Source organism: Solanum verrucosum, unplaced genomic scaffold, assembly GCF_900185275.1.
Source record: "Solanum verrucosum unplaced genomic scaffold, falcon-dt-bn FXZP01000113.1, whole genome shotgun sequence".
In the NCBI taxonomy this organism is placed as follows: Eukaryota; Viridiplantae; Streptophyta; class Magnoliopsida; order Solanales; family Solanaceae; genus Solanum; species Solanum verrucosum.
In genome coordinates, this window is record NW_026020105.1 from 645,338 (window position 1) to 672,003 (window position 26,666).

General features: G+C 31.8%; 2 protein-coding genes across 2 annotated transcripts; one reads left to right on the top strand and one right to left on the bottom strand.

The window, feature by feature from the left end:
• Window positions 1-594: 594 nt before the first annotated feature.
• On the top strand, window positions 595-14,693 carry LOC125825161 (butanoate--CoA ligase AAE1-like). Its single transcript, XM_049504498.1, has 4 exons — window positions 595-945; window positions 4,600-5,401; window positions 5,562-6,179; window positions 14,632-14,693. Exons 1-4 carry the CDS (start codon window positions 595-597, stop codon window positions 14,691-14,693), a joined length of 1,833 nt encoding a protein of 610 aa, XP_049360455.1.
• Window positions 7,943-14,585, bottom strand: LOC125825256 (protein DETOXIFICATION 45, chloroplastic-like). Its single transcript, XM_049504605.1, has 14 exons — window positions 14,261-14,585; window positions 13,864-14,006; window positions 13,037-13,180; window positions 12,742-12,866; window positions 12,450-12,585; window positions 11,682-11,778; window positions 11,507-11,607; window positions 10,765-10,928; window positions 10,281-10,352; window positions 10,048-10,164; window positions 9,866-9,961; window positions 9,651-9,772; window positions 9,209-9,263; window positions 7,943-8,012 (listed from the first exon to the last, which is right to left on the bottom strand). The coding sequence occupies exons 1-14, from the start codon at window positions 14,536-14,538 to the stop codon at window positions 7,998-8,000; spliced, it is 1,665 nt and encodes a 554-aa protein (XP_049360562.1). The 5' UTR covers window positions 14,539-14,585; the 3' UTR covers window positions 7,943-7,997.
• Window positions 14,694-26,666: the final 11,973 nt, after the last annotated feature.

Here is a 26,666-nt window from a genome sequence, read left to right on the forward strand (position 1 = left end):
TCAATAAACTTTTTCAGTTTATAACTGAAACATCATGATTCCTTCATAAATAAAAAATAAAATAATTTTTAAATAGAGAAATAATAAAATATGATAATCTTGAGAGACGGAACAAAACACGAAGATCAATGATAAGTGAAAATGTAAAATTCGGTTATATTTGAATATTCATCCTCATGGACCACGGTGTTTCAAATACGCACATAGTAAATTAAATATGCAATAGACTGTTATTTGAATTACTCTTAATCTTCTTATTTCTATAAATAAAAAAGACTATTAAGCATCATTTATTAAAGAATAATGAAAATTAACAATGTTAAATTGACAAATTTAACACATAATTTAAGTAAAAGCGGCTAGGTGAGCCCCCGAACATTGTAGTGCGTTAGGCATGTTTAATTAAAACGTACACTCGGACGCTTAGGACATACAATTTAGCTCCACACGTGAGCCTTGAGTGTATAGTAAGTCATAAAACTTCATAATATATATACTTACTATAACATAAGAAGATTGTTTATAGTAAGTCATAATATAAGTTTGCAGGTCTTTCATATATTTGCAATGAGTAGTCTCTTTTCCACCATCAACATGAGTGTTCACTTGTTGAAGGACTCCTCAAAATTATGTATCTTTAATCAACTTCAGCCTAAGAGGTCCAACTTGATCTTGTTGTGCCATCATCATCATGATGAAGTTGAGTCGTTGTCGTCATCGTCGTCGTCGTCTTCTTCATGGCCATCCATAAAATCATGTGATGCAAATTATGTTGCATTGACACCCATAAGTTTCTTGGAGAGAGCAGCCAATGTTTTTAGTGAAAGAACTTCAGTTATATATGGCCCTTCATCAATCACCTACACTTGGGAACAGACACATACTAGGTGTCTCAAGCTTGCTTCTGCTCTTGTTCATCATTTGGGGATTTCTCGTGGCCATGTGGTAACACTCTCTTTTTATATATATCGAAACTTCTAATTCATTGATTCTATATAATAATAATAATAATGTTACGTTACAATATGGCTTGCTATATATGAATTATGCTATCATATATGGTTATTGGAAGTTTTTTTCTTTGTATCAAGTTTGTCATAATTATGTCTCTTTTTTGTTCGATCCATTTGTTTTTATAAACCATTCTTTCAAAAACTGTGACTAATAGAATAGTGAAATTAGAACAAGCTGAAAAAAGTGCTAAGAGAAGCTTAGGATATTACTTAAGACTAATAACCAAACCGAAGTTAGACTAATCTGCCCTTAAAGTTATTTTTTTAAAAAATTATAAATTGAAAAGTATATGTACAAGGAGAATTAATTTAAAAATACGAAATGGAATGGAGGAAGTTAACCAATCCTACTTTGGAAAGTTTATTTTGAAAATTAGAAAAAACTATATATACCTAATTTTTTCTAGCTCTTATTTTGTTCATACTTGTTAAATAGTAGGGGTTTGTTACCTCATTAGGAAAATAAGGTAAGGCCTATCCCCCTTGCTTGTACTTTTCTCTTTGAAGTTTCTATTTTTATTTATTGATTAAAAAAAAAAGCCTTGAGGCATCCCCCGCCTAGCGAATTCAAAAAAAAAATTAACTTTTATTTATCTACTATACTAAAAATAAATGTTCACTTTTACTTGTTCTGTTTGAAAATCAAGAAATAATTTATCATAGAGTATTTATTTTTCACTATTTAGATGACGTATAATAATGAAAGGTACAAAAACAAAAACATATCTCGTGGATTCCCACAGAGTGAGGTCTAGGGAGGGTAGAGTGTACGCATACCCTTATATCTACCCAGAGATGAGATAGAGAAACTGTTTCCAATAAACCCTCGGTTCAAGACATAAACAGACTAAAAAGATGTAATGGAAATATAAGAGATAATAGGTAGTACACAAAACAACATATAGTATCAGAACAGTACTACAACCAAATAATACTACCATAGAACCACACGAAACAACAGATATCAGCAAAATCAAATTAAAAAAAAAAAAAAAACTACAAGCATATAGAACTGTGACTGCTAGCAAGGGCACCAATACAATGCACTCATACCTACAAGCTAGGACACACTCCTATCAAGTAACATTCTATCCTAATTTACGTCTTCCATACATTTCATGATAAGTCATAATTGTGTCATGTCCTATCTAATCATCTCTTCCTAATACTTCTTCAGTTTACCTCTACCTTTCCTGAATTCATTCATAGTCAACCTCTCACACCTCCACACTGGAGAATTTATGCTTCTTCTCATCACATGCCCGAACAATATCAACATCGTTTCCACATCTTGCTTCCACCAAAATAACTCCCACCTTGCCTCCGATATCCTCATTCTTAAATATATTTCTCCTAGTAAACCCACACAACCATCACAATATCATCTCCTTCGCCACCTTTATCTTCTAAATGTGAAAGCTCCTGACAAGGGCGGAGCCACCTTGTCCCCAGGGTGTCCAATTGGACACCTTTCGTCGAAAAATTGTACGATTTATACATGTAAAATTTTGACTTATATTGGTATATATGGTATTTTAAACACTCTAAAGTAACAAAGTAACCTGTAGTGGATATGGTTAGAGCTGTCGCAAATCTACCTGCTACCCCAGTTCGATTCCCCACATGAGTGTTTTCATTTTTCATTTTTCTGTAATTATTTTGCCTTCTTGAAGTTTCTAAGTAAATAAACATGCGTAATTTTAACATAAATGTCCAGTAGCTTGGTGGTAAATAGGGTTATGCTTGTCTTGAGTGACCCATGTTCGAAACTCACCTCCAATAAAGAATTTTTTTCAATTAAAATTGAATTATTTCCTTAAATTTTAATATCTTTTCCTTGTGGAATAAGATTTCCTTATATTTTAATACCTTTTTCCTTTGTGGAATAAAATTTTCTTAAATTTTAATACATTTTCCTTTTGGAATAAGGTTTTCTTTCTTTATAAATAGGAGACCAAGTTACCCAAATTATATCACAATATTATTAAAAATAAAATCTCTATAAATCATCGCTTTTTAAAAAAAAATTACTATTCAAAGTTTGGACCCCCTTGATAAAATTCCTAGCTACGCCACTGGCTCCTGATTGGCTAACACTTTGATCCATACAACAAAGCTGGTCGAACCACCACTCTGTAGAACTCACATTTTTTTAAGTTTATGCGACACATTTTTATCACACAAGACTTTGGATGCAAGTCTCTATTTCATCCACCTTGTCCAAATATGGCAAGTCACATCCTCATTTATCTCTCCATCTTCCTGGATAATAGACCCAAGATACTTGAAACTACCTCTCTTTTAGATGGACTGTGTAACAAGTCTCACTTTCACATCTGCCTCAAACATCACCTCACTAAACTTGCACTCTAAATATTCAGTCTTGGTCCTGCTCAACCTAAACCCTTTAGACTCCAAAGGTCCGTCTTCAAACCTATAACTTAGAATTAACTTCCTCACGTGTCTCGTTAATCAAAACTATGTATCTAAAAATATATACCATGAAACCTCATTTTAAATTTGTCGCATCAATTCATCCATCAACAAGGTAAATAAAAAAGGGCCAAGGGTTGATCCAGGTGCAACCCCATCAATAGGGGAAAGTGCTCCAAGTCTCCTCTCACTGTTCTTAATCAGATCTTGATTCCATCATGCATGTCCTTAATCGACCTATAGTATACGCCACAGGTACACATCTAGTCTCCAAGTACCTCAATAGAACCTCCTTAGGGACTTTGTCGAAAGCCTTTCTAGGTCGATGAACATCATGTATAAGTTCTTCTCATTTCCCTATACTGATCCACCAGTCTCCTTACAAGATAAATGTCTACGGTAGTCGAGCGTCCTAACATAAATCCAAACTGATTCTCAAAAATAGTCACGATCCTCTTCAATCTCGACCCCACACTCTCTTCCAAACTTCCACCGTATGACTAAGCAACTTGATGCCCCTATAGTTGTTGTAATTTTGAATGTCACCTTGTTCTCGTACAATTGAATCATCTTACTCCATCTCCACGCTTCAGGCATCTTTGTCATCTTGAAAATGACATTAAACAACTCAGTAAGCCATTTCATACCTACCCCACACATGCTCCTTCAAAAATTCACAGAAACCTCATTTGGCCCAATCGTTCTACCCCTACGCATCATACGAATAGCATCATTAACCTCCTCAACCTTTATACGCCTACAATAACTCTAATCATGATGCCACTCTGAGTTCTCCAAATCCCCCAACACAATAACCTTTATACGCCTACAATAAGAGAGGTACTATAGTAAATTAGCATTTTATTATTATTTCTTGGGTTGTGTCAAGTCAAACATGGATAGAAAAAGTATTCAAATATAAAATAGTAAATGCTTATAAGTCATAAAGTCACAAATTGGAGGTGACAAACTTATGACTTTTGATTTGTCTTTAAGCAGTTAAGGTGTTTACCAAATACGTAGATAAGTTTAAAAATATTTATAAGTCAGTTTGATTAGCTAATAAGCTTTACCCAAATGCCATCTTAACAAAGACAACTACTTTTTACTTCCTCGATTATTATTTTTATAGATTTGGAGTTCTTTTCTGTAGGTTGCTACACTAGCCCCTAATGTACCAGCAATACAAGAGCTGAATTTTGCAGTACCAATGGCTGGAGCAGTTCTTTGTTCATTAAACACACGTCTCGATTCAGCTATGTTATCAACACTTCTAATGCATTCAGAAGCAAAGATCATATTTGTAGATCAACAGTTTCTCCAACTTGCTCAAGAAACACTTTCTATTATTTCTAGCAAGAACACCAAACCACCTCTTCTTGTTGTAATAATCTCAGAAAAATCTAACAATTCCATTACTAACACTTGGGATTATGAAAGTCTCCTTGAAAGTGGGGACAGAGATTTTGCTATTAGGTGGCCAATAACAGAATTTGACCCTATTAGCATTAACTATACTTCTGGAACAACATCAAGACCCAAAGGAGTTGTTTTCAGTCATAGAGGTGCATACCTCAATTCTATTGCCACATTTTTGGCTCATGAGATGAGCACACTTCCTATTTATCTTTGGACTGTTCCAACATTTCACTGCAATGGATGGTGCATGATATGGGGTCTAGCAGCAGTAGGTGGCACTAATGTTTGTCTCAGAAGTGTATCTCCAAAAGAAATATTTGAAAGTATTTCACTGTACAAGGTGACACATATGGGTGGTGCACCTACTGTCTTGAACATGATAGTGAATACGCCGTCATGTGACCAGAAACCACTTCCACACAAGGTGAAGATTATGACAGGTGGTTCACCACCACCACCACAAATCATTTCCAGAATGGAGGAGTTGGGGTTTGGAGTAATTCACTTTTATGGACTAACGGAGACACATGGTGTAGGTAAAAGATTAATTTCACGTATGATCACTCAACTTCACCCAATATAACAGTTTAATCTTATAGTGGTAAAGTTCAGTTACTTAAATGTGACAAAACATTTGGCTACTCCACTGTTATAATGAATAAAATTCAGTGCTGACACTTGAAATTAACCCTTCAGGTACATATTGCTTGTGGAAGCCTGAGTGGGATTCTTTGCCTTCAGATGAAAGACTTATACTGAAAGCTAGACAAGGAGTGCAACATCTTTGTGTTGAGGAAGTTGATGTAAGAGATTCTATCACCATGAAGAAGGTGCCCGCGGATGGTGTAACAATGGGAGAAGTCATGTTTAGAGGGAACACAGTAATGAGTGGATATTTAAAAGATCAAAAAGCAACAGATGAAGCTTTTAGAGGTGGATGGTTTCATAGTGGTGATCTTGCTGTAAAACATCCTGATGGTTATATAGAAGTAAAGGATCGTTCAAAAGATATTATAATATCTGGTGGAGAAAACATAAGCACTATTGAGGTGGAAACAGTTTTGTATAGTCTTCCAGCAGTTTTAGAAGCAGCAGTAGTCGCTCGACCAGATAACTACTGGGGACAGACACCTTGTGCATTTGTGAAGTTGAAGGAGGGATATGATGTAAGTTCTCAACAAATTATCAACTTCTGCAGGGATAATTTGCCTCATTACATGGCACCTCGGACAGTTATATTTCAGGATCTCCCAAAAACTTCAACTGGAAAGATACAGAAATCTATCCTAAGGGAGAAAGCAGAAGCCTTGGGCAGTCTTTTCTGAAAAAAATGAAGAAGCCACTTGGCTTGCTTCTTTGAAGGTCAAGTAAGTCTGTGCATCTTTTTATGCCACTTTGTCCTATAATTATTCTACATTTTGGTAATAACATTCAGTTGTATCTTTAAGTTTATGTTCCAGCAAGAGAAATGTTCTATTCAACAAATTGGGATACACTGTGATAAGACTGGTAAATTACACCTATAGTGTAAAAGTTATTAGACTATCATGTCATTTAAAAAGTGCTTAGAGGTTATCATCCATCATAGTTGGAGTTAGTAACCTGAAAAATAAAGCAACCAATCTTCTATAGCATATTAAATTACATTGCTAGTATCAAAATTTGATTAAACTGACGGTAAATATAAGTAAAACGGAAAAGGGTCAAAATTGCCCCTGAACTATGCGAAATAGATCACTTTTACCCTCCATTACATTTTGGGATCAAAAATACCCCGCAGTTATCCCAGGAGACCACAAATACCCTCAAGAGTTAACACCCCAATTTTTTAGTGACATGGCAAGCCACATGGGACTAATCCCTCCACCTAAGCATTGCCAACTAAGATTCACTACAAAAGAACTTGACTTTTAGTGGCGACAAAGTCGCCACAAAATCCCAAAATATTGCCACTAAAGGTTATGAGTGATTTTTAGTGGCGACTAAGGCTCCAACAACCATTTGCTAGTAAAACCTATTTTTTCAACAAAAAAATATGATAATTAATTTTTGATTGCAACCTAATTTTCTACAATAAATAACTTGCAATATCCATATTAAAAACATCCAATATTATTACTAAAAATAATCAAAATTACTTCTCGATTCAAATCTCCTACTATATATATATATATAATGCATCATTGTACATTTTATACATTTACATATGACATAAAAATAAAACATATAGTGTCTTCAAACTCCTACTTAATCGATATCATATTTGGTTTTTTAAAACAATGAAGAAAAAAACACAAAATTAGAATTTAATGTTAAAAACTTTTAGTGACGATTTTCTGGGCTTTTGTGGCGACTGTTGTTGCCGCTAAAGGTCTAGTTCTTTTGTAGTGAATCCTAGTTGGCAACGCTTAGGTGGAAGAATTAGTCCCACGTGGCTTGCCACGTCAACAAAAATTTGGAGTGTTAACTCTTGAGGGTATTTGTGGTCTCTTAGGATAACAATAGGGGCATTTTTGATCCCAAAATGTAACGAAGGGTATAAATGGTTTATTTCATATAGTTCGGAGGCAATTTTAACCCTTTTCCGTAAGTAAAATCCAAAAAATAAAACAAAATTTATCATTCTCTTGACTAGGTTTGATAGCCAATAAGTACTATGGATTAATGGCTAGCTATTCAGGATGAACATGGGATTATCCACCCATGAATTTTGTTTCCCACCACACCTCGAAACATCAAGTCTTCCGCTCAATTTGGTCTACACATAGAAGAACCATGTGAAGATTTTTCTTTCATTTATTTGTGAAATGAAATTTACAGGGTATTGGTTGCTTTATACAAAGTTTGTAAAAGAATAGAGGCAACGAAGCCCTACGGTTTGGGTAGCACAGTAACAGATGATTCTACTCAATAAGGTAAAGTTGAGAAAGTTTACACCATAGCTGATTTATGTATTCAATCAACTTTTTTGGTCAGTAGTGCAGTTTGATGTCTCCAAGCCGGCCATAATAGAATAGATAAGCGAAGCAGTCAATAGCAATTTGTTCTCGCCTATCGATAGATAGCAGCTCCATTTCCCTAAAAGCTTTCACTTCATTTGAAATGCCTGTAGCCTCTAATCTCAAAGCAGTCCTATGATGATGCAACCTAGAAAATGGAAGTACATAACTCAGGACAAAAGATAAGAATAAATTTGGCATCAATGAAAGGCAAAAATACAAATATTTCCAATGTCGCATAAGAAAGAGAGGGCAATGTAGTAGTAGCTATATGCTTTCTAGCAGATGTTTTCATCTTATTGCTGCATAATGGGACTGCTGGTTGAAACAAAAATTCAATCAGTCCTCCCGCCTCTCCCTTGATCCCTCCCATCCTGCGCAATTAAAGATTATGATACAACCAGTCTCTTCTAGATAATGAAAAGATACCAAGTAGGACACTTGTTAGAATGCCCTGCATTGGTTGAGGGGATATATTTTATTTTTTTTATGACAAGGAAAACCCGCAGCCGCTACCCTTTGGGTGCGCACAGGGTAAAACCCCCGCTCCTATGCAATAGCTCGCAAACCACATAGGAGAGGTAACCCGCACTAGGCAAGCCTGGTGCGACGAGCTCGACCCAGAAGGCAAACCCCTTACTTTCGCTGGCAAGGGATTTCGAACTTGAGACCTCCAACATGGAAGTCCCAAGCTCAAACCACTGGGCCACCCCGAAGGGTAAGTTGAGGGGATATATTGTTGTCTCTTTATATGTTTTTGGGCAATCTTTACCTCATGGGTTACCTTTTGGGGTTTAGTTAGGCTCTAGGTCCATTTTCTTACCATGATATAAGAGCCAAACCTATCCCTATTCTTGGTTTATCCAATATTGTGCTCTCATGTTATATTGTCCAACACTTAGCGCATGAGGGGAGGTGAGAGTGTAAAAGTGTCCCACATTTGTTGAGGAAATGAACAGCTATCTCTCCTAATATGATTTTGGCAATCCTCTCAATGCATAAACTAGCTCAGGGTTGAGTTTTTTCCAAGGTCCATTTTCTTCACAACATTAACCAACTTTGTCCCCAACCTAATGTCGCTGTACCAGTATATAAATCGATTCAAATTTTGCCAAGTATCTGAAATGCCTCAACTGCCAGGATATAATTACAGTATGCACTTCTATCATTTCTTTTTCCGTCCTTTTCTTTTGTTTGTGTGTGCGTGGGGAGTGGGTGGGTGTGGGTTATATATGTTATTCAGAGCTACACATGCCAGCGTTTCAAAAGAATAATCAGCGCATCAACATTAGTGCAAGTTGTAACCTGACTAGTGAACCATAATGAAATATAGAGTCAACTGACCTCATTTTCTTGTGAGTCCTGTAAGAACCACCATGGACCATTTTTCGCTGATAATCTGAAATAGATGCATGAATTATGAATTTTACAAACAGAATGAAGCAAAGGTCTTCAACAGAGAGTACTTCAGAATGTACAATGTGACAACCCTTGACAATGCTCTCTATAATTTAAATTCCACAAAGGATCCCTTATCAACCTACAGTCAACCGTTCAACCTTACTCCCAAAAACACCCAAAGAAAATTGCAGATTTGAAAAGTAAAAAGAGAAATTTTTTCTCTATATTTCCTTTGCAAAAGAGATCTGCATGAACTTGGAAATACAGATGTAAAGAGATTCCGGGGACCAGTTCAGTAGATTTATGGGGAAATTGACATTTTAAAAGGTCCAATTCAATATAGTAGTTCGTAATCTGTACATAGTTTATTTGGTAGTTGAATTACCTCATGAAACCAGCCACTGAGCGCAACCCCATGAAAATAGTCAAACCAGACCAAACACCAGGAAGACCAATAATAGGAGGAGCATAAATAAGAAATATTGAAGCGAGAGCACCCACGATCATCTAGAAAGTTGTGAGGAAATATCAGCACCAAGTTCGAGTATGAAGAGTAACTTTTCTTTTAATTGTTGCAACAATTTTATAGAGGTTGCTTACCATTGAGATAGCTGCATAAGGAAAATCTGAAACACCATAGTGTAGCCCATCAAAAATATAGGCTAGAGCATTAAGGGGTTGACTGGCACTAACAAACTGTAAAATTGGACAGGAGATGTTGAGAAAGATACCATGAAAGAAAGAAACATATAAACTAAGTGCAGAATTAAAAAAGAGCGTACCAGTAAACCAGATCTAACAATGTCTAGCACTTGAGAGTCATTTGTAAAGCACTTCGCGAAAGATGGAAAGGATAGACCCAATATAATGGCTAACAAAATTCCAGTAGCTAATCCTGTCTGAAAATATGAATTGCACTTTGTTAAGAACTTTATTTTGAGAGACAGATAAGGATGGCTCAAATCCTTCCATCTGGGAGAGGAGAGCTATAAGATGTAAAAAAGGTCTATCTAACCTTTAAAGCTACATGTGTGATCAACTTAACTCTGCCATAGTCCTTCCTTGCAAAAGAACTTGCAATGAGAGCCTGCAAAATGGAAAATGGAAATCTACATTTGTCAAACAGTAAAACTGATAAAGATTTCTGCAATGAGGGCATATTCATGCTTTGATGTTTTGCAGAAGATCTCGTACAGGACCACAACCACAGTGAACAAACCAAAAGGTTAAATAGAAAAAATACAAAATAGTCATGCAGTGTAAACATATGTGCATGTGATTCCAACATGAATAAAAAAATGGTTTAGTAATCGTAATAAAAGGCTAACAGTCAACTGAAGTCTGTTGAGAACTACAGACTTGTCCACCAGGTCTCTTAGTTATGACAAAGAAATGTTCCAACGGAAGGTGCCTTTAACATCCATCACCATGCAGATAGAATTGCAAACTCATTCATAATGGGAACAAATGAAGGGTGTTAGAACTTCAATAGGGTTTACCTGACCAGATGCAGCTTGGGCATCTGCCAGTAGCGAGGCAGACAACCACACTTGCAAGCATATCTGATGGGCAGCCATGGGTATTGCTCCTAATCGAGCCGCCATTGATGTGCTCAAAGTTACTGTAAGAACAGCAGCTAGAGTTCTCCCAAGAAGGAAACCACCTAATGACACACGAAAGTTCAAACCTTACTCTCTCAGAGACTAACACGAGAATGCAGACTCTCAATTAATACCTGGACTAGCTCAATTACAGGAACATCATTTCTGATGAACTAATCATCAGAACGGCTAATACTTGAAATTCAATTTCAGAGTAGAAAGAGTTGGATCAAATTACAAGTGTTCGAGTAATTTTTTGTTTCTTTCAAGAATTTCCATAAGTTGCATCTACAGTAAAACAAATGAAACCATCACTGCTAGTACACTGAAGCATCTTTTCTCCTTGTAGGAACTAAGCTTCTAGCTCATGTAGTTGTTTTACAACTCTTCCAGAGAGGAACTGTAACTATAATCTGTAGTCTGCAATATTCTAAGAAGAGACTAGTTTAAGCCAAAGTAATGAAACATCCAAAACCACTCTGAGGGAAAAGAAGGATACACATAAAAAACATGTCAACAGCACTTGAGATTTTATTTTTTATCATCATGAAATTACATAAGAAAGTATATACAACAGCTCAGACAATTTTCGAACAAAAAACATGTCCAAGGGATTAATTAGCTCAACAACATCACTTACCCGATTTTAAATAGCCACCAAAATGCAAGTTCCTGATGTTTGGCTGCAGCAACACCGTCTTTTCATTAAGCTTCCATAACATCAAAATGGCCACAATATATCTGCAATTTAAAGTCGTCAGCTTCTTTTCGCCAGATGTTATAAGAGAACAAACTAGAACTTTCCAGGAACATACTGAGATGCAACAGTAGAAATGGCGGCACCAGTGATGCCCAGCTGAAAAGTATACATGAAGACGGGAAAGAAAAGTACAGCTGACAGATTCCCCAATCCTGCGACATCCACACATTTTCTACCAGTTAAAGTTAGAGTCTTAGAGAAAAGAAATTAAAGGATATTGAAAGAATATCTAGTTATTCATAACTTCAAAAAAAATAAAATGCATGCTCAACTAATAGAGAAAGAATCAGTTTAACTTCTTTCATGCAGAAAAATATTCTGAGGAGATTTCTTCCTCTAGCATATATAGCTAGTGACACAACACACCAAAAAGGTAAATTACTACTTCTCCAAGAGCTCTTTTTTCCCCAGATTACACCTCACCAAAAAATTTCTGTTGTAATCTGTTTCTATGATTGATCCGTACATGACTTGACACTGAACATGCCATTCTTACATAAAATAAAATAAAAATAAGTGCTCTTCTTAGATGTGGAGATATATTGAAACATATACAATAACGTATCTACAATCCTAAAAACTTAGTTACACACATTCATCTAGATTCCAAACTGCTATTTGAAGGCATGCAATGGAACAGACAGAGCCTTTCTCAAGATAAGTGTAAGCAAAAATGCAAAGTAGACAAAAGGCATTACATGAAAAACAAAAAGTTGGGTAAGTTAGACCAGGGAGTTTTATATATTGTATAAACCAAAGAGATTAACACCCAAGTCTTAAAACTCTTTCCATGAATATTGTACCAATAGTTAAGAAGACTTGCCTAAGCACATTACAGGGGTCCTTGTGTCCTTAAACCCACGGAAGATGCCTTGCACAGCCAGATAAAGCACAACAGCTGGAGCACCAAGCGCTCTAAGTTTAAGAAAATGCTCCGCTGGAATGCGCATGGTTGAATCCTGTTGAAAAGGGTTCAAGATTCTAGTTATCATAATGCAATTTCAATCTGCAAGCATATACAAGGCCTGTGATTGGAAAGTATACAAGCTTAAAAAATAATAGCATGTAAACAACACATCAGGCTGTCCAAATGTATTTCAGTGAGGGTTACTTACCGTTGATAAACCCATGATGCTGAGAAATGGTCCAGAACCGAGATACATTGCTGCAGCTTCAATCAAACCAATCCCAGCAGATAAAACTAAGGCAGTGGAGACAGACGGAAGTGCCTTTCTTTCAGCTGTTTCAGGAAACACTTGGTTCTTTCAGATGCATTCAAATAATATTTATCTTTTAATTGTTTACCATCTGCCTAAATATATAGGTGAATGTGTGACCCTGTGTATATGTGTAATCTAAGAAGTGCCATGCTTATAAGGAGATTCCCTTTTAGCACCTATGCAAATTTACCAGCTGCGGAATCCTCATCTGCATACTTAGAGATGTCTTCAGCCACAAATGACGTTGCCACACTCAGGAGAGGGATATTGAACACCTTTGATATTATGTTAAAGATTGATACAGAAATGCCAGCTGATGCCAACTCCAATGCACCTTTAATCAAAGCAAAGAGCTTTTCAGGAGTGAACTAGCGTTCATTGTTTCCGTTAAAACACTTATTCGTAGAAAAAATGGAAAGATGAAAAAAATTATCCAAAGATTTGAGTTAGGAAATATGAAGCACATGCTAACTAATATAATTGAAAAAAAAAAACTTGAAATCCAAGGGGAACTTCTGTTCCTCAATAAAGAACTCAAGAAAGCAATTGCTCGAAAGAATGCACAAAATCTCAAAAAATTGAGTAGAACAAAATCAAGAGGATTGGCATTTAACAGATTTTCTATGTATGCTTGAAGTTCTTCAGATGAATAAGTAACAAGGTAAGGCCATGAGGCTACCTGATTAGAACACATAACAAAGTATATAGTGTAATATACAGGAAAAAATTATCTCTGGCTAGATCAGATGAATCACACTCCTCTCAACAACAGGAAGAACTGAAGTCGTACCGTCTTACATTTATTTCTCAGAATAAGCCAGGATGATAGGAAGCTCAACAGAAACGAAAACCAGTATAATAAAGATATAATCTCAGTGAAATCAATTAATTAGTGGATTCAGCACACAAGCAAATACACCATTCTCAAAAGAGAGAAGTACAGAAAAAACAGGACAGTACTAGCAGTATAATGCAAGCAGAAGCATAAACTAAATGGAATATCGGACAGTGACTAACCCATTCGTCCAATATGTGCTGTCTCCATTAGTTGTGCCAATGGTTCAATTGCTTGTCCAGCAATAGCAGGCAAAGAAAGCACTATAAGTTCAGTTTGTACATCCTGAGTTGGCAATAGATCAATAGATGTCCCTGACAATGCACTGAGGTCTAAAATTTAGCAGAGGGAACGGAGTACAGTAAGAACTGAACCACACCTATATTTCTTGGTAGAATTTCCCCATGAATCTAATTTTCATAACAAAATCTTTTTTTTTATGGTTTGTATGTTTGAATAAACATACAAACAAGCTATAGGAAACACTCTCTAATACACTTTTATATTTAAAAAAAAAAATCACCAATATACACAAGGCTCCTAACTCCTAGAAAAAAATGAGTAAAATGGAAATCTTACATAGCTCCTTGATTTGAGAGTCGATCTCTGGTTGAGCCAAATTTCTCTTCAAGATTAGAAGAATCTAAGTTGTAATCAACAGCTTGGTCATCACTGGATAACCCACAATTTCTAATAACATTGTTCAATTTAGACCTCTTGGTAGATCTTGATCCAAGATAATTGTTCCATGTTGAAGTCTTAATTAAAAAGGGTTTGTTTAAGGTTCTTCTTGCTGAACATTCTGTACCACTAGTTCTTCCGCACGTTACTGCAACTGGGAGCTTAAGCACTGCCATTTTATTAGTCTATTTGCTCAAATGCAGAGCAGTTTTCTGCAAAATTCAAACACCTAATTGCTCATAATTATCACTTCATATGTGCAATTTCAGATCTCAACAAACACAAATACATAAAATTTGAAAGAGGAGAGTACCTTGTAGGAGTGAAATAAAAAAAATATCAGCAGAATCCTTGTAGGGAATGGAATTTATTTGTATGGGAAAACGTGGAAGAAGCAATAGTATTTGGTTATGTGTTTGGTGAAGCTGTGGAGGAAATGAAAATTGGGTAGGTGGACTCTCTCTCTCTTTCACTTCACTCGCGCCCAAATGTGTCATATTAGAGGCAGCTAAGTGTCAATTATAATATTTTTATAATTATACTCGAGTTTTAAAAATATATATATGAATTTTGAAATTTGTGATCTAAAATAAAGTGACAACGTTTGTGTGAAATCATTTCATTATTAAGATATAGCGTCATTATTACTAGGAGGAGCAGTGTGACATTTATACTGATCACAAGAGCATACAAATATAGATGACTAGAATTGCCTATAGATTATGATTATAATATATTTTTACCATCGGGATCGGGCAGGGGCGGCTCAACATAATTCGAGGCCTAAAGCAAAATTTTAATTAGAGGCCTAAAATCTAAATAAACTTTCTTTGTATTTATTTCGTTTTCTAAATTTTTAGATGTAAATTACTACTAAATATCTTTTATATAAATAATTTTTTCAAATACTTTTTTCAATTATTATTTTAGGTAAGATTTTATCAATTTAACATTGAAAAACATCCTTTTATTAAGACAATTATTATATGAATTATGAACATAATTCTATAAGTAATAAGTTGATAAACTTTAAAGATAAGAGTTAGAATCATAGAATCTGATTCAAAAAGTTGATAACTTTGTATTCCTACTTTAATATGAAAATTTACGAAGAAATAAAAAAAGAATTTGTAATTTACTTTGTTCAACACTTTTCGACTATTGATTCATATTTTTGAGAGTGTATTACTCTAACTATCAAAGATTTGAAAAAATAGAGTGCAAAAAAGAGTTAAAAATAATAAATAAATAATGTAAGTGTTAGCGAAAAAAATGTAAGAGTCCAAAACAATGTTTTCTTGATTTCTTCTATTTTAATGGAATTAAAATACATAATTTTTATTTATAGAAATTTGAGGCCCCCAAAAACGGGGGGCCTAAGGCCAATGCCTTAAATTTTATAAGCAAGAGCCACCCCTGGGATCGGGACAAAGCTAATATAGTTATCAATCCTCGAGCAAAAGTTCTATGGAAAGTATGGCTAAGTTGTGAGTGATTGATATCTACTTTAGTGGAACAAGTCGAAGGTATATAATTTGATCACGTAAAATTTTTATATTGATGAAAACGTGTGTTTAAGCTTTGAAAATCACTTATGTGTATCTAATATGGATAATTTTCAAAGAGGGATTACAAAAAAAAAAAAACCTTCTATTTCAACATATGTTGTGCATTCAGATTCTAGCAAAATGTATCATGATCTAAAATATATTTACTAGTGGAACAATAAAATAAAAAAATCATATTTTGTGTCTCAATGTGTTAACAATCAAAAAGTGAGGCGAACAGTAGAAATTTGATGATCTGGCCCCACACAAAAAATGGGCTGGTCCGGCCTGACCCGTAAAATTTCAAAGCATGTATGGGTTAGCATGGATGGGGTGGGTCAGCCCATATTAACAGCTCTATAAGTGATAATAGTTGTATGAAAGCATTTCATCATTAAAGGTTAAAAAAATAGGTATTTTAAAAATAAACTATTACTAAATATAAAAATATGTCAAGTCTTTTCTAAACAAATTTAGAAAAATGAATCATATAAATTGAAATAGAGGAAGTAATTTAAAAATATCATGGCATTTATATTGTAAAATTTGATCATATTAGATGTCACCTTATTTATTTTTACGGTTTGTGATTTTTGCATTAAAGATGTGGCATCATTATTAGATGTTTACACTTTTGCTTTAAAGATATAGCGTCATTATCACTAGGAGGAGTAGTGTAACATTTATACAGATCAGAAGAGCATGCAAATATATATATCTTCAAACAAAAAGAGATAAATTTGATATAGAGAAAATGAATAAAATTGCTAATGTAGTAAATAGAGAAAATGAATATAATATATTTTAGTGGAACAAGTCAAATGTATATAATTTGATGACCTAAAATTGCTATATTGATGAAAACGTGTGTTAAAGCTTTGAAAATCACTTATGTGTATCTAATATGGATAATCTTCAAAGAGTGATTACAAAACAAAAAAAAAACTTCCATTTCAACATTCAGATTCTAGGCAAATGTGTCATGATTTAGTAAATATTTACTAATGGAACAATATAAAAAAAAGCATTTCATATTTTGTGTCACAATTTGTTAACTATCAACAAATGAAAGTCGAACAGTAGAAATTTGACGACTTGGTCCAAGTAATCAAGATATCAGAATGAAAGTGGAATATATATATATATATATACTAGATGGGGGAGACCCGTGGCAAGCACAGGCCCAATAGTCAAAATATTATGCTTGTAAAAATATTAATACTAATGAATCAAGGGTGATACATTTTGCAGAAGATGGATAATATCATATATTATATACTATTAGAAATATTTAGAATATGTACAACAGACATCAGTATGATGCCAACTTGAACGATCTGCAAATACTAACTAATGTAATACGACCAAAATAATTACCCTTACTTAGAAGAGTGATATAGCAGATGTTTCAGTTTTGATATATAAGATTAGCATGTCATTGTTTATCATATGTAGAGGATACAAATTGTGCAACAAGCTAAGAAATGTTTGCTTTATAGTTTATACTTGGATCCATATGTGACTATTTAACACATGTTTGCTCTTTAGTTCCTTATTTCTCTTCATCTTCTTTCGGGTAGCCCCATTTTGTATTCACAAATTTTTCTGGTGCTTCTCTCTTCTTCACTCTTTGCATGTATCATCTCTCTTCTTGTGTGCTTGAAGATTTTGGGGCGTCACACTTTCAAATGAAGTTGAGACGGTCCACAACCCTATTGTCATTTCCTCTTAAACTATATATCTTGAATTTCACTTATTTAAAGGAAAAGTTGAACAAGAAATTTTTAAAGCAAAACCTATCCTACATGCATAATGACATAAAATGTGAAAACTTCTTCATAAAATATTATGTGTGTCAAAAATACAGATAATAACTCATTAAGGAAATGAATATTACCTAAATCATTTCCAAACATCATTAGTCTCCTATTGTATGATCATCCTCTCAATTCCACAATTGTAATTATGAATATGATAAACTATGGTGTTTTGGAATCGTCTGTCAGTCTGCTAATAAATCAGAAGTTGCAATTCAAACAATACAAAAATAACGGAAGAAATTTAGATGATATTAAAAGCATAACTTCTATCTAAGAATAACTACTAAATACTAATACAACATCATCCAAAATAGAACACTATGGTTCCCTACAAATCTTAAAAGCTTGAAAAGGGTGTGAAATTGTACTTGAAGGCTTGAAAATTAGAGAATCTGAAATCAATCATTTTCCAAAGCAGGTCTGTTTCTAGAAGTTGACTGTTTTTCTCGGTCACTTGCCTCACTCAGCAACACAATTGTTTAAGCGAGTGAGGATCCAAAAGTTCTAATTGGCAAGTGTATGAAACGTTTTTGAATTAGAGAGGAGTCAAATAGTACTTCCAGGAGGACAAACAGCTCATTCACGTTTCAAAATTCCTATTGACATTGATGAGAATTTCACTTGCAATATTAGTAAACAGAGTTCATTAGCGACTCTAATTCAAGATTCAAAGTTAATTGTTTGGGATGAGCCTTCATCTTTTCCCTGTTGACACGTGTATTGTTATTTAGTTTGTAAGCAAACCAGGTGCACTCCTGAACACCGCCACAAAAATTGTACTATGTGCTGGGATATTTTAGTCATTGAATAAAAGTTTTAATATTCCAGCCAAGTAGTATGTATGTAAAATTTCCTACCATTTATAAAAATTACAAAAATCTCCTCTTGGATACATCCCTCCCATTATGAATCATGTTCATATATAGTTATGTATCCCACAATATAGAAATGGATCCAACACAACAACATAGTAGAAACAAATGTATCCAACAATAGAGGGATGTATCTGACACAACAGAATCAGTAGAGATCAATGTATCCGACAATAGAGGAATGTATGACACAACAACGGAGTAGAGACCAATGTATTCGACAGTAGAGGAATATATCCGACGCAACTGAATCTTAAGTAATGTATCTGAGAGCAATGAAAATTTCAAAATTATTGTAATTAAGAAGACTTCCGGAATAGGATGTAATTAGCACGGTATCAGATTTCTCTATTTTATACAAATTTTAAAGAACATTTTACCCATCAATTTTCTTTTCTCTTATTATTTTACTCCTATATTATATATTTATTACCCTTATTTAGAAATGGCACTTCTAAAGGACTAAAACAACTTAAAATAATTGTACCTTGTGCTGAAAATGTGATGAGACAAATAAGGGCAGTTTTGGTATTGTGAGATAATTTCATAATTCATAATTCTATATCCTCATGTTCATTTTCTTAGTTTAATATTTCAGATGAGTTGAATTTTTCAGTTCAAATTTCAAGAAATTGTATCCCTAAATTATGTATTTTCACTTCAAAATCTCTAAATGCAACTTATAAGTATAAAGTATTAAATATTAATCAAAACTTAACATTGTCAATTTTGCTATTGTAAGTTTGGATTTTTCAGTTCAAAATTTAGAACATTATTATCCTAAATTTCAGTTTCCAATTCAAAACATCATGGCACTGTCATAAATATTAGTTTTCCAATTTAAAATTAGTATATTATATCCTTATGTTTGGTCTTGAAATGTTCATCATGTAGCTCAAACTAGATGATTTTAATACCAATCTTCCAACTTGTATATCTATGTTCAACAATAATTATATATGTACAAAATAAGGCTACAGAATAAGGCTTAAAAGGAGGAAATGATTCAGACAATGATTGGTTCACATATAAGGTGAAAGGACGGCCACACTGGTTGAGGTGTAGAGGAGGTGGGAGTGAATAGATTATAATTGAGAAGCCAATAGAGAAGGTGATGTGGCACCTCTCTATATCTTGACCTTTTTTTTTTTATTTCTTTCAATTATTTTTTTTCTTGCAAAATCATCTTCTTAACTTACACCTCTTCAATTATATAAATTCTATTCTTAAATTAGAATTAATAATATTCATAACTCCCAAACCTTTCATATTCATAACCTCTCAAGCCTTTCATATTTGTAACCTCTAATTATTTAATGTAGAAGGTTATATTAACACTATAAAATCACCCTAAAATTGTGTGTTATATTGTAGTGATCTTCAATTAGAGAATTAGTGGTAGACATGTTACAATATTTTTAAGCTTTAAGGTGCATTATCTTTTGGAAATATGATTTCATATATAACTTTTAATTAGCAAGTAAGGCTAATATGTCAAACCATATTTTTGTTTCTTTTGGATAAATTATTTTGGTTTGTTATTTTTATGATTCTCTTTATAACCATAAAAATGGAGATTCATTTTAGGAGTAATAATTTGTTATTATTTTTCTTGACTCTTGTATATAGGATGAAATGAAATCATCCAAAGATGGAGATTAATGGATTTTTAGCTATATAGATTGATTATTCTTTATTTTTTTAGGTGCTTAAGAAGTAATGTTTCTATTATATTATTTCCTTTTGGATTATTTATGTTTTGTCAAAAATGATTATATGTGTAGGAGGACTTATGATTAAATGTAATTTTCTCCTTATTCTTTTTCTTTTTCTTCTTTTGCTAGATAATTTTTTTACTTATTTGATTATACTTTGCAAATTATAGGAGATATATCTATAATGAAAATGGTTAGACATTCTTACATAATTTGATTTTACAACTCTTTCTTTGTTGAAATCATACATTTAATATTATTTGTTTGTGTTCGTGAATATATAAATCTTGAGTTTTTTTTTTAAAAATTATTTAATTTAGGGAAAAGAGTCTGATATAACCCTCAACTTTGACATTTGGAGCTGATATGCCCCTCGTTATGATAGTGGCTCATATATACCCTTACCGTTATACAAACGGCTCACATATACCCCTACCGTTACAAAATGAGCTCACATATACCCTTAATTTAACGGAAGTGAAAAAAATAGTTTTAAATTTATATTTTTGACTTTTAAATTTTAAAAAAATCATGTAGGGGTATATATGATCCTTCTAGCGAATTTCAAGGTATATTTTCATCTTTTTTATACATAAATTATTTTTTGAAGTCTTTGATTATCATTTTTTGAGTTTCTTATTCTTATTTTAATTTTTTATTTCGTTCGTTAGTGTAAAGAGAAAATTTTAAAACCAATTTTTTTTGTGGCTATATTAAATTTAACACAATTTTTTTCCACTATATTGTTATTTAGTTTTTGTATTGAAAAAAAATTGGGACATCTATAATAAAGTTTACCATAATGAAGGGTATATCAGCTCTAATTGATAAAGCTGAGGGGTATATCATGCCCTTTTCCCTTTAAATTATTCTCTTTAGACCTCTATGTAATTCTTAGATAATTTGATTATATTATATTGATAACACTCTTCAAAAAAATTATTTCTTAATGTAAATTCATATCTCACTTTTTTGTTGATAATAGTAGTTTATTGTGTTTGTGGGCTATAATATTTTAAAACATAAAAGCATGAAATGAGTCGATGGATATTGATATGCTACTTAAAGAAATATGTACATATACTTTCATAGTTTGGTGGAGCAATTTTTACTAACAAAAATGATAGAACATGAAAATGAAAAGTTAATTTATGATTTTGAAAATACAGTTGGTTTTATTAAAAATAAATTATTTATTAATGTGTAAAATTGCAGTCTTTAAAATTTTCATTTTTGTTGTTTTTGAGGAGATTTCAAGTTGTTTATTAATAAGTGAAGTTGCAGTCTTTATATTTTTCATTTTTGTTGTTTTCCAGGAGTTTTCAAGTTATTTCAAAATTGCGTTAATTTATAATTTTGAAAATACAGTTAGTTTCTTTGCTTTCTATTTACTTATAATAGAATATTTGTCTCTATAACTCTATTTTTATTGTCTTCATTTTCTATAATTAATTTATTTATTAGTGTAAGAATGTACAAATATAACTCCTATTATGTTACAGAATTTATTATATTGAATGTAATATTTATTTAAAACGTGAAATATACTTTTTAATATTTTTGTGTTTAAGCCAAGCAAAATTAAAAGAAATAGGAATTTGTATGTGTAATTTTTTTGAATCTTTTTTGCATAGTTAATTCTCTTTTTTGTTCTGTTTTATGTTTATTTTTGAATTTATTTTCTTATATTCTTTTGTTTTCCCAATATAAGTTGTCCCAAAAAGTAACTGGATATCTGAACTTAAATATAATAATATATTAAGATATGGAAACTAACTAATTAAGATTATTATTTTTCATCATTTAAATATGTAAACTTTTTTTTATTTAAAATGCTTTGTGTACAACTTGGTAGTGCCGTGTTCGTCCTCTAAAGTGTCACTTCTAATAAGGAGTAATATAGTAGTATTTTTTAATGTTTTATCGTAACGATAAATAGGGTTAATGAGAAATAGTTTTTTTATCTCTAAAGTAGAAGAGATGAGATCTCTTTGCACTTTACCATCTTCAGATTCTACTTTATAAGACTACACTAAATATATTTATTATTGTTGTTGTTCACTATCACAAACAGAGATCTTCGCTACCGTGAACCAATTAAAAAATTGTGTTAAGTCCCCACGCGTCTATAAACTTGGTCCAATCTGATTGGCTATTCAATATCTTTCACTTTTGTATAAATACCTATACTATAGTTCTTTCTCATCAAACCACGTCTACTATTTAGGAAAATTTTATTTTCTTGATTTGCCTACCACTGATTTCTTCCATTGCTTTCTAAATTTTTATTTAAATCTCTGTATGATTATACATTTTTTCTTTTTAATGGTTTTCAAATTTTGTCATCTGATAGTGAAGAATTTATCGTTCAAATTTCTTTATTATTGAAATTTTGTTTTCTGTAATCACCATTTGTTTTTTAGGGTTGTTTTGAATTTAAAACAAAAGGGTAAAATCTAAATGAGTGTACAATACAATTCCTAGAAATCCAACTTGAAAAATTATGTTAAAAATGGAAAATAAAAACTAAAATAAATTTAATTGAGAGTTATCCTCCGTTTGTTCCATTTCATGTGACACTTTTTATTTTTCGAGAATCAAATAGTTTAAGTTTGACCGAAAATTTGCGCATGGTATCTTCAAATTTTTTTAAATGGAATTTATATATTTGTAAACTACGTAAATATCAAAGTATTATAAGTCACAATAATTAATAATTCAAAATATTTTAAAGATCTATAAAAAATTTAATATCAAAGATTAACTAAAGAGAGAGTAAAAGGGGAGAATGGAAAATAGAAAAAAAGGAAAAAAAACGAATATATAGAGAGAAACTGAGGAAAAAAGTCAGAAAAGTAATTCTTCATGTGGGTTGTTGTATATGTAGAAAGACACGTGTACAATTAATGAGGCACAATTAATTTTATAGTACAATTTGAAATGTTTTGTGTACAACTTGGTAGTGTCGTGTTCGTCCTTTAAAGTGTCAACTCTAATAAGGAGTAAAATGAGTAATAATAATAATTCTAATAAGGAGTAATGAGTAATAATAATAATTGCAATGTTAGTCCTTGTAAGTAATGAGTAATAATAATAATTCCAATGTTAGTCCTTGTAATTGTCATTTATAAAAGTTAATGTACAATTCTTTTTGCACGTTGTACAACTAATTTAATGCAGTCAAAAGTTAATGTACAAAATTCTATGCATGTTGTACAACTAATTTAATGCAGTGTTAGTCCTTCTAAGTCTCATTTCTAAATAAGAGTAATATATATATATTGTGATTGGCTAGCGTCAAACTTTTAAGAAAGGCATGGTACATAAACCTAACTTTTAAAGTGTCAACTGGTAACCATGACCTTTAATTTTGGATGGTATATAATTGAACAAATAGACACATTCATCATATATGACACTAGGGGTGTTCATGGTTTGGATAAAAACCGATCCAAACCGAAAAACCAAACCAAATCGATAAAATAAAACCGATTTTATTTGGGTTTGGTTTGGTTTGGTTTTAGATTTTTGAAAACCGGTAGTATTTGGTTTGGTTATGGTTTTATTCGAAAAAAATGAAGAAATAACCGAACCGAACCAATGAATTATATACATATAATTTATTAATATACATACTTAATATATTGTTTTTATAAACAATTTTAAAGATCTTATATATGTTTTCATTAAAATTTCTTTATACTTTACTAATTGAAAGCAAGATCCCCGAATGGAATGTATTACCATTTGGATATAAAAATGCACCAGGTAGATATCAACACTTTATGGATAACTATTTTAAATAACTATAAAATTGTGTAGTATATATTGATGATATATTACTATATTCCAAAACACAAGATGAACATATAAGATTATTAGAAAAATTTATACATATTATAGAATATTCAGGCATAAGTCTAAGCAAAAAGAAAGCAGACATAATTAAAAAATAAATAGAATTTTTAGGAATACAAATAGATAAAAATGCAAACATATATAGTACAAAAAATAATTAACTCAAATGAATAACTAGATACAAAAAAGAAATTACAATCATTTCTAGGACTAGTAAATCAAGTAAGAGAATACATACCAAAATTAGCACGAAATTTAAAACTATTACAACAAAAATTAAAGAAAGATGTAGAATACCAGTTTAATAAAAAAGACCAAACACAAATACAAAAAATAAAACTATTATGTAAGAACCTACCTAAACTATATTTTCCGGATGAAAACAAAAATTTTACTTATATAGTAGAATCAGACGCCAGTGAAAAAAGTTATGGAGGAGTCTTAAAATACAGGTATGATGAAGAAAGAATAGAACATCATTGCAGATATTATTCAGGAACATTTACTAATACGGAAATAAAATGAAAAATAAATAGGAAAGAATTATATTTAGTGTATAAATGTTTACTATCATTTGAACCATATATTATATATAACAAATTTATTATAAGGACAGATAACACACAAGTAAAATGGTAGCTAACAAGAAAAATACAGGATTCAGTAACTACAAAAGAAATGAGAAGATTGATATTAAATATATTAAATTTTGCATTTACCATTGAAGTAATAAAAACTGATAAGAATGTTATTGCAGATTACTTATCAAGACAAAGCTACTCGAGAAATAAAATACAATTGAAGATATATTCAAAGTCATTACTACACTTTGTATAAAAGTGGAATTGGTAGTTGAGGAATTCATATTTTTGGTAGTGTGGTAGGTGATAGTGTGGTAGGTGAGGAATTTATCTTAAAGATTTTATTATAATATTCTTTTTTCAATGGTCTTAATCTTGATATCTCTTTAATATTATTTATGATATATTCTAGATATAACATATCTTGGGTTCTTAGGTACATATATAAATTTTCTTCCATTAATTGTTCTAATAGTTTTATATCTTCCATAGATTATATCCAATGTTGTAAATATCTGTAGTTCATTTTAGTCTGAATTTATTTCTAAATCATACCATTCTATTCTTTCGAGGTCTAAATCATGTAAGTCTATTTCATATCATTGTTGGTTTAATATATCTTCTGATTCGTTCTCATTAAATATTGTTTCCCATATTATTCTTCTTAATTCAATTATTTCTATATCATTAAGTATATATAAGATTAGAGTTTCATAGTTTTTTTATCATTTCATCATGCATGTGTGTAGTCATGTTCGTTGTTATGCAAGTTTTTTATTTTCAATTATTCGTTCCTATCATATACATAATTGATTAAATTCATATTAGATAATTATGAATTAAATTAGAAAATATTATCTTTATTTTTAATCTGTCATAGTTTTCATATGTTTTTTCGTCTATGACATATTCTTCCTTATTCATTTATAGATTGTGTTGAAGTTTATATTCTAAACTTTCTATCTGTATCTGTATCTGTAGATATAAAATAGTTTTTCTCTGTGCTATTATAGATTTTTTACAAATTCCTGCAAATATATTACTGTTAAGTCTACTTTGCCTATGTGCTAATTCTTGTCTTTTTACTATAATTATTTCAGTAAGTTTTTGTCTATATTCGTTATTCTCGTTATTCATTGTATTTTTAAATATTGAATATATTTATATTCTATTTTAGATATATTATCTATTAATTGATCTATTTTGTCGTTATCAGTTTTTGTGATATTGAGTTGTTTGTATCTGAATATAATTTGTTTAATTTTCTTCTTATATTTCTTTTCATCCATAGCTCTGATACCATTTTTTGGGGGTGCGAATTTCTATCATATGTCTACAGTAATGTACAATAATGCACGTACTATACTACTTACTGCACAATAATGCACTATCACTTGCTTTACAATAATGCATACCTACTATTTTTACACTTATCCTATTAATAATGCACACCACCTACCATTCATACACTTGTCATCATTATTAATAATGCACACCACCTACCACACTTACTACTTTACACTTGTCCATACTACTTTAATAATGCACATTTATCATACTTTAATAATATATACTACCCTACACTTGTTGACTAATTTACATGATTTTATAGTATTTACTTTTGGCTTTTTTGGCCAAATATTTCTTCTTTGCTTTATCTCTTTAGTTGTCTATATCTTCTTTATCTTCTTATCTCTTTAGACTTTATTCTAGCTGGACATCTGGAATCACGTTGTCTTCTCCATTACATTTTGAACATAGATGATCAGGGTATTTGTGTCCAATTAGCTTGCAATATGAAGTTTTTGTTATTATATGTGGGTATAATTTTTCTAAAAATGGCATTCCTAATAGCATATCTTTTGTTGTAAACTCGAAGTTATACATTTCTTCTATAGTTAATATCTTATC

Excerpts from the sequence above, each read along its gene's own strand:
- LOC125825161 (XM_049504498.1), top strand. The coding sequence starts at position 595 with ATGAGTGTTCACTTGTTGAAGGACTCCTCAAAATTATGTATCTTTAAT. Across the intron at positions 5,402-5,561 it reads AACGGAGACACATGGTGTAG|GTACATATTGCTTGTGGAAG; the intron begins GTAAAAGATTAA and ends TTAACCCTTCAG. Across the intron at positions 6,180-14,631 it reads GAAAGCAGAAGCCTTGGGCA|ATCTCAACAAACACAAATAC; the intron begins GTCTTTTCTGAA and ends GTGCAATTTCAG.
- LOC125825256 (XM_049504605.1), bottom strand. The coding sequence starts at position 14,538 with ATGGCAGTGCTTAAGCTCCCAGTTGCAGTAACGTGCGGAAGAACTAGT. Across the intron at positions 11,779-12,449 it reads GACCCCTGTAATGTGCTTAG|GATTGGGGAATCTGTCAGCT; the intron begins GCAAGTCTTCTT and ends TGGATGTCGCAG. Across the intron at positions 10,929-11,506 it reads TGGTGGCTATTTAAAATCGG|GTGGTTTCCTTCTTGGGAGA; the intron begins GTAAGTGATGTT and ends GTGTGTCATTAG.